A 15,479-nucleotide genomic window follows, 5' to 3' on the forward strand; every position below is an offset into this window, starting at 1 on the left:
TGGAGAGATATACCATGTTCTTGGATTGGAAGAATCAACATTGTGAAAATGACTCTTCCACCCAAAGCAATCTACAGATTCAATACAATCCCTATCAAACTACCACTGGCATTTTTCACAGAACTAGAACAAAAAATTTCACAATTTGTATGGAAACACAAAAGACCCCAAATAGCCAAAGCAATCTTGACAATGAAAACTGGAGCTGGAGAAATCAGGCTCCCTGACTTCAGACAATACTACAAAGCTGCAGTAATCAAGACAGTATGGTACTGGCACAAAAACAGAAATATAGATCAATGGAACAGGATAGAAAGCCCAGAGATAAATCCATGCACATATGGTCACCTTATCTTTGATAAAGGAGGCAGGAATGTACAGTGGAGAAAGGACAGCCTCTTCAATAAGTGGTGCTGGGAAAACTGGACAGGTACATGTAAAAGTGTGAGATTAGAACACTCACTAACACCATACACAAAAATAAGCTCAAAATGGATTAGAGGTCTAAATGTAAGGCCAGGAACTATCAAACTCTTAGAGGAAAACATAGGCAGAACACTCTATGACATAAATCACAGCAAGATCCTTTCTGACCCACCTCCTAGAGAAATGGAAATAAAAATAAACAAATGGGACCTAATTGAACTTCAAAGCTTTTGCACAGCAAAGGAAACCATAAAGAAGACCAAAAGACAACCCTCAGAATGGGAGAAAACATTTGCAAATGAAGCACCTAGCAAAGGATTAATCTCCAGCATATACAAGCAGCTCCTGCAGCTCAATAACAAAAAACAAACAACCCAATCCAAAAATGGGCAGAAGACCTAAATAGACATTTCTCCAGAAAAGATATACAGACTGCCAACAAACACATGAAAGGATGCTCAACATCATTAATCATTAGAGAAATGCAAATCAAAACTACAACGAGGTATAACCTCACACCAGTCAGAATGGCCAAAATCAAAAAATCTAGAAACAATAAATGCTGGAGAGGGTGTGGAGAAAAGGGAACCCTGTTGCACTGCTGGTGGAATGTAAAGTGATACAGCCGCTATTGGAAACAATATGGAGGTTCCTTGAAAAACTAAAAGTAGAACTACCATATGACCCAGCAATCCCAATACTGGGCACATACCCTGAGGAAACCATAGTTGAAAAAGAGTCATGTACCACAGTGTTCATTGCAGCTCTATTACAGTAGCCAGGACATGGAATCAACCTAAGTGTCCATCGACAGATGAATGGATAAAGAAGATGTGGCACATATATACAATGGAATATTACTCAGCCATAAAAAGAAATGAAACTGAGTTATTTGTAGTGAGGTGAATGGACATAGAGATTGTCATACAGAGTGAAGTAATTCAGAGAGAAAAACAAATACCATATGCTAACACATATATATGTGGAATCCTAAAATAAAAAAAAAAAACTGGTTCTGAAGAACCTAATGGCATGACAGGAATAAAGACACAGATGTAGAGAATGGACATGAGGACATGGGGAGGGGGAAGGGTAACCTGGGATGAAGTGAGAGAGTGTCATGGACATATATATACTACCAAATGTAAAATAGGTAGTGGGAAACAGCTGCGTAGTCAGGGAGATCAGCTCGGTACTTTGTGTCCACCTAGAGGGGTGGGATAGGGAGGGTGGGAGGGAGATGCAAGAGGGAGGAGATATGGGGATATTTGTATATGTATAACTGATTCACTTTGTTATACAGCAGAAACTAACACACCACTGTAAAGCAATTATACTCCAATAGTGATGTTAAAAAAAAAAAGGAATTTACTACACAACTTTTTTACCCCCGACCTTTGTTGTACATGTTGTAATAGATTGGTGGCTTATGTATAAATACCATTAGCATGAGTCTCCTGGGTTTTCTCCTCTTTTTTTCTTTTTTCTTTTTTTTTTTTTTTTTTGCGGTACGTGGGTCTCTCACTGTTGTGGCCTCTCCCGTTGTGGAGCACAAGCTCTGGACACGCAGGCTCAGCGGCCATGGCTCACGGGCCCAGCCGCTCCGCAGCATGTGGGATCTTCCCGGACCGGGGCACAAACCTGTGTCCCCTGCATCGGCAGGCGGACTCTCAACCACTGCGCCACCAGGGAAGCTTTTTTTCCCCTTTTTTACCTCTTCTTTTTGTATATTAAATAGCTCTTCATTTTTTGACATAAAATTTTTTTGGCGAGACTCTTCCTCCAGTTTCTTTGTCTTTTCTCTCTTATAATTTGTTTGTATACATTTGTCTTAGAAATAATTTGAAAATTACCTGAAATTCTTAGGTTTGATTGTTTAAGAATGCAATTCCTTTTAATATACTTGTGTGTGTGCATATTGCTAAACTGCTAGAATCTGATCTCGTTCTTTCAATGTTACTTCCCAATTTAAATCAACATTTCCAAAAGAAAAAAAAAGTTCCCAAATTGCCAGTATATAGGACAAAAGTGTTCTATGCTGAGATATTAAGCTAGGGATATTAGGTTTAAAAAAATAATAATGGTAGAAAGTTTAGTGGTAAAACATTTCATGCCTTGATAGAAAACATTGAGTGGTGGTGTTTCTCAAATGCCTCTTTCTGTTTTATTTTTTAAGAAGGAAAACTGAAACTACTAAGAACATAATTTTCACTTATCTACCCTAGAGTATTATTTAATGTGAATCTCTTATAATCCTCTGTTCAAAATATTTTTTGTGGAATAACATTTTTATTATAAATGTAAGTTATATAATAGATCTAAACTTGAACAGTAAAAATATTAAAGGAGGGCTTCCCTGGTGGCGCAGTGGTTGCGAGTCCGCCTGCCGATGCAGGGGACGCGGGTTCGTGCCCTGGTCCGGGAAGATCCCACATGCCGCGGAGCGGCTGGGCCCGTGAGCCATGGCTGCTGAGCCTGCGCGTCCGGAGCCTGTGCTCCGCAACGGGAGAGGCCACAACAGTGAGAGGCCCGTGTACCGAAAAAAAAAAAATTAAAGGATATCGCTGAAAAAAGCAAAAGGTAGAATATAATGATGGCTGTTTTAGTGATTGAACCAACTTCTGACATAATTTAATGCCTGAATAAGGAGAGGTGAGTACTTAACTATGCTAAGTTTCCTCTACATGCAAAGATATAAACTCATAGGTCTGGATATGAGAAAAAACCAAGACAGTACTTTAAAAAAAAAACAGCTTTATTGAAATATATTTCATACACCCTACAATTAACTCGTCTAAAGTTAAAGTGTATGATTCAGTGGTTTTTAGTATTCTCACCGAGTTATGCAACTATCACCACAGTCAGTTTTAGAACATTTTCCTCACCCCAAAAAGAAACCCTATATCCAACAGTAGTTACTTCCCATCTCCCCTTCTCCGTAGCCTCCAGCAATCACTAATCTGCTTTCTGTCTCTATGGATTTGCCTATTCTGGACATTTCAAATAAATGGAATCATGCAATATATGGTCTTTTGTGACTGGCTTCTTTCTAAGCCTAATGTTTTCAATATTGGTTCATTTTGTAGAATGTATTGGCATTTGCCTGATGACTAATGATGTTGAGCATCTTCTCATGGCTTATAAGCCACTTAGAATCGAGTCTCCAAGCAGGAAAGTGGTGGAGCTAGGACTTAAAACCAGGATTTACACCCAGGTTACTCTGAGTGAAGTGGACCAAGTGCGCGATTTTGAGACTGTGTACAAAACAGGGAGCAGATTGTTGGCATGTGGGTGACATGAAATGAGGTGAAGTCAGTGTAGTCATGCCAGATCTTTCTTTTGTCCAAGAAGCCAGGTATCTAGATTTTTATCTCTTACCTCTTGTTTTTAAATGTTGACAACTGCAACTAGTTCAGTTAAAAGCAACTAAGACAAAAATGATTCTATTTTTGTGCAAAGGGCTGGATCTATAACCTGACTTTACATTGTACCAAAAATCTAACAGAAATAGATAGTAAAAATGTGTTTCTTCCTTTAATAAAACTACAGTCAAATGTAATTCACAGTGATGTATAAATGTAAAAAAAAAAATTAATAAAAAGAATAATAAAACTTAACTTAAAAAAACAAAAGAAAAAAACAAAACAGGGTTTAAATGACTTACTGGCCATTTGTGTATCTTCTTTGGAGAAATATCTGTTCAGATCCTTTTCCCATTTTTAATTCGGATTATTTTTCTTGTGATTGTTGAGTTACGCAAATTCTATATATATTCTGGATCCAAGTCCCAAATCTTATGATTTGAAAAGATTTTCTCTCATTCTGTCGGTTGTTTTTTACTGGTGGTATCCCTTGAAACATGTTTGTGTATATTATAATGTATACAATGTATATTGTTATACGTCATGAAATTCTTGAGATAAAAATCATTGCTAATATTAAAAAAAAATTTATGGCCATACTTTCAAATATGTCATTTATATCCAAAATTTCTTTTTTAAATAATTTAAACATGTAAGTTACAAGTACATTTCATCTAAAAATATAGAAATATACAGGCAGTTCTTTTATGTAACAAATAAAAATTAATATTTAGTTTGAAAATACTGTTAAATTTTAACAGGTATTTTAGCATTCCCATTAAAATTGAAAATGAAAATACAGATACTAGTAAATAACTTAAGGTGTGTTTAAGTGTTTTAAAAAATTCTTAATGTGCCAACAACTATCAGAATTATTCAGTTTCCTTTAAAATTATATGGAGCATTGGGAAAGAATTCAGAATCTAAAACGTTGAACTACTTAATTTGAAATTGTCATGGGGATGTTGAATAGAGGAATTTTCAAAGTTATTTTACCTAGATTTTTTAACTCAGTTAAAGTTCACATAAAATAACATTATGAGTAGAATAATAAATTATAGAATGTAATATCAATATTTTGGGATTTTTAATTACCATTAAATAGTAAGTAACAGTAATTTAGAAAGGGTAAAAAACTGAGTCTTTAAACAAAGCTCTGTACCATTATCTTTAATTCAGTTATGTTTACAAACATATTGTGCTGACTTACTGTGTTATATAACACTAAGTAATATCAGATGTCATTGTTGGCAACTGGAAGGGGCTTTGTCACATTGGTCTGTTAACAAATGAGAGAAATGATAAATGAAAGGAGCTGAAGATAGAAAAATGCTTATTACTTTACATGTTCTTTATATCCTTTACTAAGACAGTTTTGGGAAATCAAACACTAGGTTTCATACTTAGAGTTAATAAGTGGGGTAGGAGGGTGGCAAAAATTGATCCATTTTGATTGCAGAAAACAGAGGCCACTTCTGATAGGAGCCAGAGGAACAGCATGTGGTACTGTGGCAGAGAGATTAGCCTCAAAGGCAGACAGATCTGCGTTTTCTGTTCTGGCTCTACTGCTTATTAACCATTTTACCTTGGGCCAGTTATATAATATTTTCTATTTTCTTATGTTTAAAAATGGAATAATAATTCCTATCCCATTAAATTGTTATAAAGCTTAAGTAAAAATTAGTGAAAGCATCTAACACTATAGTTTATACTCATTAAGTATCTCTCATACTACTCTTTAGTGATAGTGGGAAAAAAACTTTTTTTCCTTCTCTGAATTTTATTTTGGTGTTTTTAAGTCAGAAGTAGAATTGCTGGGAATGCAGTCATGTTGTGGCTATTGCATAGCCAGCCTCATTGCTCCACTTATTTCATAGACCCAAACATTCATGTTGAGTGAATTTTATTTGTAAGGATGAAAGAGATACTATTTTAGGGAGAAAAATAATTTAAGAATTGTTATGATTATTTAATACTGACCTTTCTATGGTATAAGGCATTTGTACTAAAACCCATATTAGATATGTTAAAAAATCACCTAATTTTTTAATATCAAGAAATCACTCTAAGAGTTAAAAATCTAGTATTTTGGTAAATTTTTTATTTTAACATGCTGCACAGTCCAAAAGAAACTGAGCAAATGAAGTTATTTTAAATCCTCATATGTATGATGGGGCTGTGTTAACTTACTGGAGAAACTAATGTACAAGATAGCCTCAGTCTTCAAGAACTTGTAGTTAATTGAAGACCCTTATAGAACAAGATAAAAGATAAGTGAAATAGACAACAGTACAGATTGCCCAGTACTTGAAAACTTAATTTTCTTTACAATAAGTTTGTTTTAACTTTATAGTCCATGTATCATACTTATAGCATACTTAAAGCATAGAGGGCAATAGTGCATTTAGCCCAGAATGCCACTGATAACTAAGTAGTTCCTTCAGTGTTATTGGTATAAGCTAAATAAAAGTAATAAAGGGAGATGGAAAAAAGATTATAGAAAAAAAGAGGAAAATGTAGGTTGGTGGGGACTGGGGACGGCAAGGAGAGAAAAGGAAAAGGTGCACTTGATGGGAAATGTAGCATATGCTTCAGGTGTCATTAGAGCCTTAGAAATCAGAGGTTGCATTAAAACCCATCTAATTGGAAAAATAAAGCACAAAATGATGTGGCATATAGTGATAGAACATTTAAAATATGGTTCCTGATTCATAAGCCACTAACAGTCATGACCTTCTGACTTTTAAACAAATACGGTATATGAATTTGTCCTTATGTTAAATCATCTTAGTAAAATAAAACAATACATTTTGGATTTTTGTTTTAGTGTCTTTGCAAGATATAACCATGAGAAAAGCTTTCCGAAGTTCTACAGTTCAAGATCAGCAGCTTTTCGACCGCAGGACTTTGCCTGTTCCATTACAGGAGACGTACGATGTTTGTGAACAGCCTCCACCTCTCAATATACTCACTCCTTACAGGTCAGTACGCTAATAAGTAAGAAGGCCGGTTATTTATTTCAGACTTCAAGTTCAGATATGTAGCAGTCTACCTTTAAATGCTAAATCCCCAAACATTTTTTATTTCACTGGTCTCCTGAGCAATGCAGAGAACCCTCCTTATCCACCACCTTTAGAAAACCTTTGCTTTATTCACTAGGTGAGTTCCCAAGGTTTGGGCATACAAAAAACAAGACTTACTCAAAGGAGTTGTTTTGACAGGTGTTTTTAAGAAAAGCCAATGGCAAACATGAATATGAAGAGACAAGGAGTTGTTATTGTCTTTTTAATTTAATTTCTAATTAGATGGAAAAGAAAAAATAAAGAGTTCAAAATCCCACCACATTAATAAAATATTGTTTTTTTCTGGTTCTTGTCTACTCTTGATCTTTGCATTAAATATCTGTGTATTGAATATGTAGTATCTGTTTTTAAATTTTTTTTACCATTTAAAAACTCTGGACTTATTCAGCCTTTCTTTGGAGTCTTTCACATGAATTGTTAAATGGGTGATTTAAGAGGCACAACACGTGTCCTGAATAAAATGGTATTTGGATAGTTATTTGAAACTATTTGTCAGTATGCAAGGCATTGGATATAACTATTACTATTAGAATGACTATTTGGTGATATTTTTTGGATTTGGTAAGATGATAAGTAAATTAGAGTATTGGCAGAAACCCTGTATAGTTTCTCTGTTCTGTTGTCCTTTCAGGCTTTTCTCTTTGGCAGAATCATTTGTAATTACTGGAATTTCCCACAGGACTTATAGAAAACTTGGCATTCAGCAGAAGTTAGGGATGAAAATTGTCCAGTTGTACCTTTAAATTATTAATACCAACTCTGAAAAACTTCTGGTTTTCCAGAAGTTTCCTGTCTGATTTGTGAGAAATGTTCTATTGGTGCATATTCTCATTTATTTTGCCAATATTTTTACACATGCTATATTTTGTTAATGTAAGAGGAAACAATTTTAGTAAAATTACTTCTATTCCTATTGCCTCTCTAAGTCTTACTAATGTATATTTTAATTGATATTTTATACTTCAGAGATGATGGTAAAGAAGGTTTGAAGTTTTATACCAATCCTTCATATTTCTTTGATCTATGGAAAGAAAAAATGTTACAAGATACGGAGGATAAGAGGAAGGAAAAGAGGAAGCAGAAGGTATTTCAAAAAATTGAAGTTAGTTTTCATGTATTTGTGATTTGTTGCATATGTGGGACTTTATTAATTCTGTACTTTGACAGTTTTATTTTATTTGGTCCATATGGTCAAATACTGAAGTCTTTATAACCACGCAGAAAGATCACAGTCTAATGGGGAGCAAATGAACAATTAGGTTATTATAATATGGTGTGATAAATACCCACCTAACAGAGAGGTATGCATGGAGGGTTTGAGTAGCACAAAATAGCACCTGCTTTAGGGAGGACGGGGCTGATAAACACTTCAACAAAGCTTATAATGAATCTTGACGAACAAATAAGAACTAAGTGGTCCAGGGAAAAGAAAGGCATTCTGCTAAAGCAGAACAAAGGAATATTGTACAGATATTGGTAAAGTAGATTAAGTTAATATTTTCTTACCACAGAGCATATCCTAAATGGAAAGCTTATAACAGTCTCACTAAATTCCTGTTACCTGTCTGCTGTATTATCATTTTCTACTTTCTAATAAAATTCACTTGGATCTGTTTTATTCCATGTTAATGATAACTAGAAATATAGAAGGAGGAAGCAAAGTTGGATTTAGGCAGAATTATGAAGGTGGCAAAGTTTGTCTTTATCATCCCTCTGTTTCTTCTATAGCTATCTCTGCTCTCCCTGCTCTTCCCCAAAATGCCTACATGTTATTATTTTCTGCACTAGACAGTGTACCAGTGTTCTAGCCAGAGTTTGCAGACTGGTGACTGGTAGCCCAGACTATGCCTGCAAGCAGTTTTGTTTGACAAACACAGTGGTTTTTAAATTTTTGAACTGGAATGCCTTAGATGGACATACCCGTCTAGTTCAGTGCAGGCCTCATCTTATATCTGGCTCTTTTTATTCACGTATGTTACCTGCTTGGCCCCTTTGGTTTCTTTCTATACTTTTTCTCCCACAGTTGGAATCACTTTTTGTTTTATTTTTCAAATACCCTATTTTCTGTTGAGTGACAGTTATTATGGTTTAATTGGGTAATTGGATTTTTTTCTAATGTATTGGCTAGCTAATTAGTCGTTTCTCAGATAATATAACCTTAGTAAATTTTCAGGTTTTGGCTAGAGGTAGGCAGTGCCTTTAATTGTAGAAATTTCACTCATTATAGCAAAAACTAATAATGTGGGAGCAGAGTTGATGAATCTGTTTTCATCTGAAAGGACTTTCTGACCTCAAGTTTTATTATGTAGACATACTATTTTTATCTGATACATCAATTTCATTTAAAGGTTAAAAAAGCATTCGAAAGTGGGATTACAAACAAACTAGCTAAGATTTAACTCTGAATGCACAAATGAACTGTATCTCTGTTACTTTTACTATATTATGATGACATTGTCTTTTTCAATACTGATGTTAGAATTCTATTTTCGTTGTTATAACCTCTTTTTAAAAACGTAGTACTTCAGCATTTGGCTTTGTTTCAATACATCTGTTATAGCAGAAAAATCTAGATCGTCCTCATGAACCAGAAAAAGTGCCAAGAGCACCTCATGACAGGCGGAGAGAATGGCAGAAGCTGGCCCAAGGTCCAGAGCTGGCTGAAGATGATGCTAATCTCTTACATAAGCATATTGAAGTTGCTAATGGCCCAGCCTCTCATTTTGAAACAAGGTTTATTTTCTTTTGTTTGTTTTTTTAAACAAAATTAATGGTAAAACACTGGCTTTATTTCTAATATCTATATGTCTAAGTCTTAGGTCCTGAACTGTTGAATTGACAGACTCTGTTCTATAAGTATTGAGTTGATTTTGAAACCCTGACCATTGTGAGCCTATTGAAGTCTGATCTTGGGCAGATCATTTTTGTACCCGGACTTCAGTTTTCTCATCTGTAGAAAGAAGTGGTTGGAGTAGATGATCTTCGATGTTTTAACTTTCATATGAGGTCTCAGCTCACTCTCAGTAGTTCAGGCAGAGTCTGTTAGAATTTCATAATAGAGTAATGGGGTCTGGATTTTTTTTTTGAAGTATTATTGATTCACTGCATATAAAATAGGAGTTGGAAGGGGGTTATATTTTGTTCCTTTTTCTTTCCCCTGACTTCCTTTCTATGCCACATCTTCCACCTCAGATATATCAGGACTTTCAAAACAAAATTACTCATCCCCTTTTGCAGAAATACGCAATAGGTCCTTTTCCTTTCTCAGTGGCCAGGGACCCTATCTAACTAATATGCAACCCTAACAAACATTATACTAGCATCTCTCTGTGAAGAGATTTGTGTACAGTTGATTATAGTTATTATTATATGTTTTATAGTTATTGATTTTTGAATGGAAAAGAACTTAAGACTTTCTTTCGAATAATACATGTAAATTATTGGGTCATAAGTGTAAATTATTTTGGCCTATTTTAGGAGTAATATACATATAAGGTACTATCCATATGTAGTACTGAAAGAAAGAGACTGAAAGGATTGATTTTTTAAAGAATTAATAATCTGTAGACAGACATTTATTTCTAATCACCGTTAAGTGATTGAGGTATTGAGCCTAGCCAGTTGTGTAAATATAATAATTTCTAACTTGCTTTGTACACATCTTTTAAATCCAGCTTTGTCTCCAGCATGCACTACAGTCAGTAAATATTTATGTCTTCACATGCTCAAGGTATCTAAAATTTTGCTTAAATCTGACTTAAGTCACATGTTATTATGTTACGCAGCTATTTTCTGAGTACCCTAGCACCTTTGAAAACAGCAAAAAGACAAAAACAATGTAGTTAGCCATGTCTGTGCTACTGGTATCACAGACCTATCTCCCTTGGGTGCCAGACACTTGGAAGTCATTTAGGTTTAAAAGAACAGCAGGATATTCTGGTGGTAGAAAATTCCAGTTTTCATATTCTAGCTTGTCATTGGCATCTTATTGTAAAGAAAAAAATTAAATAGAGGCAGATAGCTTTGAACACAATTGGCTGAAAGTTATTTTCTTTTCTTGTTTATCAGATTATGAAAGTAATACTTTTCACCCTTGTGAATTGAATTAGTATTATATTATAAAATAATAAAATAACTGAAGGTCATCATAATAACCTGAATCAGCAAGGAAAGGTTGCGTTGTGAGCAGCATTCTGTGTTTTAAAAGCAGGATGAATGTAATAAATTTCTGAAAGAAGTTTCTTAAAGTAGTTAAAATATTGGCATTCAAAGGATAAACCTTCAATAGCTCATGTAGAACATTTTACTTCACCAATAATTCAAGAAAAATACACTGATACTGTATGTATTTTTTAGACCGCAGACATATGTGGATCATATGGATGGATCTTACTCGCTTTCTGCCTTGCCGTTTAGTCAGATGAGTGAGCTTCTGACGAGAGCTGAGGAAAGGGTCTTAGTCAGACCACATGAACCACCTCCACCTCCACCAGTGCATGGAGCAGGAGATGCAAAACCCATACCCACCTGTATCAGGTATGTCAGAACAAGCACATGATGTTTCATCTCAGATGTTGGTAACCTTTTTCTTTAAAGGCCCATATAATAAATGTTTTCGGCTTTAGGACATATGGCTTCTGTCACAACTACTCAACTCTGCCATTGTTGAATGAAAGCAGCCATGGACTATACATAAATAAATGAATATGTTTGTGTTTCAACAAAACTTTATTTACAAGTACAGGGATCGGGTCAGATTTGATCCGTAGTTTGCCAGCCTCTCATAAGAGCTGACACATTCTCTTGGGAAATTTTAGCTAATGATAACTTAAAGATTAAAGTGTGTTTCATTTTATTATAGCTTTGTTATCAAGCACATGATCTGCAATATATTAATAAAAATTAAGAATTTTTGGTATGTGGTTAGGGACAAAGAAATGGGAACCAAAGACTTGATTATAAATGTTAATTTAATATTAGGGGAAATACTCTAAGAATTTGAGAGAGAATAGGCAATTGCTTATAATAATCTTTTAGTAAAGCTTTTTGAAGTTTCATTTTGTCCACTGTTATCCACATTATAATTTTTTTTTATAGAGAAATAGAGATCAGCTTTACAATTTCCAGTTAAAAAGATCAATCTTATATTACTGACTCATTTGATGTTCCATCCTCAGCAAGGAAGAGGGGCATAAATTTCCTTTTGTGGTTTGTAATTAGTTGTCATTGATTTAACTGAAATGACATATAATGAGTCTTAATAGCTTCAATACAAATACAGTATTGTTTTGGCCACAGGTATAGCAATACAAATGTTGTAATATGATAAATGTTGAGTCATTATGAAGACTCATATCCCAGTGTAAAACTGAGCATTTTATCAAAGGAAGGATAAAATGCTCGAGTGGATATGAAAGTTGCATGAGAGGATGAGATCGTTTAGAATATTATAAATCAAAGCGCCACGTATTGATTTTCTTGTTAGTGTACTTTTAGTTCTCATTTCATTCTAAATATTGCTGAAGAATTTTTAATTTTTATAGGAACATGTTAATGCCTCTACCTTGATAGAATTACTGGTAGCCATTTATGTTTTGTGTGGTTAGTTTTTTCTCTTTAAGTAACTTGCTGGGATCTCTTTATCATTTCAGTTCTGCTACAGGTTTGATAGAAAATCGTCCCCAGTCACCAGCTACAGGCAGGACACCTGTGTTTGTGAGCGCCGCCCCACCACCTCCTCCACCACCTCTTCCATCTGCCTTGTCAACTTCTTCATTAAGAGCTTCAATGACTTCGACTCCCCCCCCACCAGTACCTCCCCCACCTCCACCTCCAACCACTGCTTTGCAAGCTCCAGCAGTACCACCGCCTCCAGCTCCTCTTCAGATTGCCCCTGGAGTTCTTCACCCAGCTCCTCCTCCAATTGCACCTCCTCTAGTACAGCCCTCTCCACCGGTAGCTAGAGCTGCCCCAGTATGCGAGACTGTACCAGTTCACCCACTCCCACAAGGAGAAGTCCAGGGGCTGCCTCCGCCCCCACCACCGCCTCCTCTGCCTCCACCTGGCATTCGACCATCATCACCTGTCTCAGTTGCAGCTCTTGCTCATCCTCCCTCTGGGCTACATCCAACTCCATCTATTGCCCCAGGTCCCCATGTTCCATTAATGCCTCCATCTCCTCCATCACAAATTATACCTGCTTCTGAGCCAAAGCGTCATCCATCAACCCTACCTGTAATCAGTGATGCCAGAAGTGTACTTCTGGAAGCAATACGAAAAGGTAATTTTCTCAAGAGCCGTTAAAAGCATTGCAATGGTAGCATTAGAACTTTTCTAAATATTGGAGACAATAATGTTTTCTTCATTTATAAAAGTTTAGATGCTCATGTTTTTGTACAAGTGATCTTTAGAAAGTAAAGCTATGTTCAATTTATATTTTAAGTCTTTTTCAAGAAAATATGTCACATTAATCATTTTATTTTCATACTTAGTAGGTGTTCTTGAAATGTTTATTGAATGAATGAGAAATTAAAAGTATCAGACTTAAATGTTATAGAAAATTTAGTTAAAACCCTTTGTAAATATTATATTCAATATATATAACTCCTTTTAAAATGGTATTTTCTTCAGTGTTAAGGCTGTCCATTTGATATGTAAGTGACACTTGCTTTACCAATACCTTTAAAGGATTAAGGTTCCTGCCTTAGTAACAAAGGAACAACCTGTCACATTCATTTATTTATTCAGCCAACGTTTCCTACTATATGCCAGGCAGTAACAGTATAGAATGAATAATAGTGCCTTTCCCTCAAGTACTGGGGAGAACAAAGCCACAGAAAATATGCTCAACGATGTTTAATTTATTTGACCGTAGAGGTAACAAACAAAAGAAATGTATCACCTGGTTAACTTTAGGAGGTGGTGAGTAGGGAAGCACAATAGACCATAATGGCTAAATAAACTATAGACATCCACTGGGGTATGTGGTAAGTTTCATCAAATCTTCAAATTCTTTTTAATAGATCTTGCTTTTTATTTTCCTGTTAGTATTTCTCATGTGTATTTGAATTTATTCGATTAATAATATCTAATAATATCTAGTATTTTGGTTTACAATGAATGGTTTGGATTTACTATATCAGGTATTCAGCTACGAAAAGTCGAAGAGCAGCGTGAACAGGAAGCTAAACACGAACGCATTGAAAATGATGTTGCCACCATCCTGTCCCGCCGTATTGCTGTGGAATACAGTGATTCAGAAGATGATTCAGAATTTGATGAAGTAGATTGGTTGGAGTAAGAAAAAATGCATTGATAAATATTACAAAACCGAATGCAAATGTCCTTTGTGGTGCTTGTTCTTTGAAAATGTTTGGTCATTCCAGTGTTTTGCTTTCTTTTCCTTAAGGTAAATAACCCTTTTCCTCCATAATTTTTGATTTCTAAGAAAAATATTAGCATACATTTCAAACTAAATGTTTTACAGTGGCTTATCTTTTTTTATTTTTCCCTGAAAAGGCATCATTTGGTCAAATAAACCACTAAGTATTAAGCATGGACAGCTGTTATTAGAGTAGCTGATTCAGTTTTTTGATATATCTTAATTGTGCACTTTGTGAATTTTAATTTAAAGAGAGCAACTGAGATTAAAAATCTTGAGGGCAGCTGTATCTGTTAATGAGCCTTATTCCATTTCCTGACGTTTTAAAAGAAGAAACACTACCTTTATATGAATACACTCAGAAAGTACATTTAGCTTGTAGTATTGAATTCTCTTAAAGGAATGCTTGAATTTTTAATTATTGTTTTATTGTTTTAAAATACTTGCCTTATTTGAATGTTTAGCAGTATCCCCTTCCTACTTATATATTGTGTGGTACAATTTTGCTTGCCTATAAGAGTTTAAAAATTTTCCATGTGAAATACTCTGACATAAACCATGTAACTTACATAACTGTTAAGAATAACAGTCTGATTTAATAAATGGTTCATTTTAAAGGTTCATGGGTGTTACCTCTTTGAATAAAACTTTCTGATAGTTTATCATATCATATAAAGTAGGCTCTAAGTAGTCAATGAAAAACTTAAAAACTACTTAAGCTGTATAATTTCCTCTTAATTGTACAGACTCATATTGTCTAGTGCATAAGGTAGCTTTTATGTCATTTTTTCCTAAAGTCAAAAGTCAGTATTTTTCAACTCCTTATGCTCTTAAATTAAAATCTCAACTTGCTCTCTAATTTCAGCACATCTTGACTTCAGTTTAACAGCATTCTTGAAATTATGTTTTGCAATGATAAAATTAGTTGTTAATGTTTACACAGTCCAGATTCAGGGATGAACGGGAAGCAGCATCAATATCAGATTATTTAGTATGAAGAAAAGACTAAATGAGGCTTTGGTTGTTTGACTATAAAAGTGACTGTAATCTTCATCCTTGCTTCTATCCCATCAATAGAGGGATCCCTCTATCCCAGCTACTCCCATCAAAAGATGGGTTCTGTTACCACCCGCTTTGAATCTGAGTGTCCTGAGACTTGTTTTAGCCAAAAACATGTGGAAAAAGTAAGCTCGGCCGAGCCTGCTAGAAGTTCAGAAACCTTATGCA

The 15,479-nt window shown here is 34.9% G+C and overlaps 1 protein-coding gene across 4 annotated transcripts in view; it reads left to right on the forward strand.

The window, feature by feature from the left end:
- WASF1 (WASP family member 1) overlaps positions 1 to 14,873 on the forward strand; it is a 94,336-nt gene extending 79,463 nt beyond the window's left edge. For 3 of the 4 annotated variants that reach the window (XM_033418665.2, XM_033418666.2, XM_004264728.4), the window contains 6 exons: positions 6,616 to 6,769; positions 7,838 to 7,955; positions 9,432 to 9,604; positions 11,228 to 11,407; positions 12,523 to 13,151; positions 14,014 to 14,873. In XM_033418665.2, the coding sequence (XP_033274556.1) occupies positions 6,616 to 6,769; positions 7,838 to 7,955; positions 9,432 to 9,604; positions 11,228 to 11,407; positions 12,523 to 13,151; positions 14,014 to 14,171 (1,412 nt within the window). In that variant the 3' untranslated portion in view covers positions 14,172 to 14,873. The remainder of the gene's footprint in view (positions 1 to 6,615; positions 6,770 to 7,837; positions 7,956 to 9,431; positions 9,605 to 11,227; positions 11,408 to 12,522; positions 13,152 to 14,013) is intronic. The other variant, XM_033418667.2, reaches the window with a different exon arrangement.
- Positions 14,874 to 15,479: the final 606 nt, after the last annotated feature.

The sequence above is a fragment of the Orcinus orca genome, chromosome 12, assembly GCF_937001465.1.
Source record: "Orcinus orca chromosome 12, mOrcOrc1.1, whole genome shotgun sequence".
NCBI lineage: Eukaryota > Metazoa > Chordata > Mammalia > Artiodactyla > Delphinidae > Orcinus > Orcinus orca.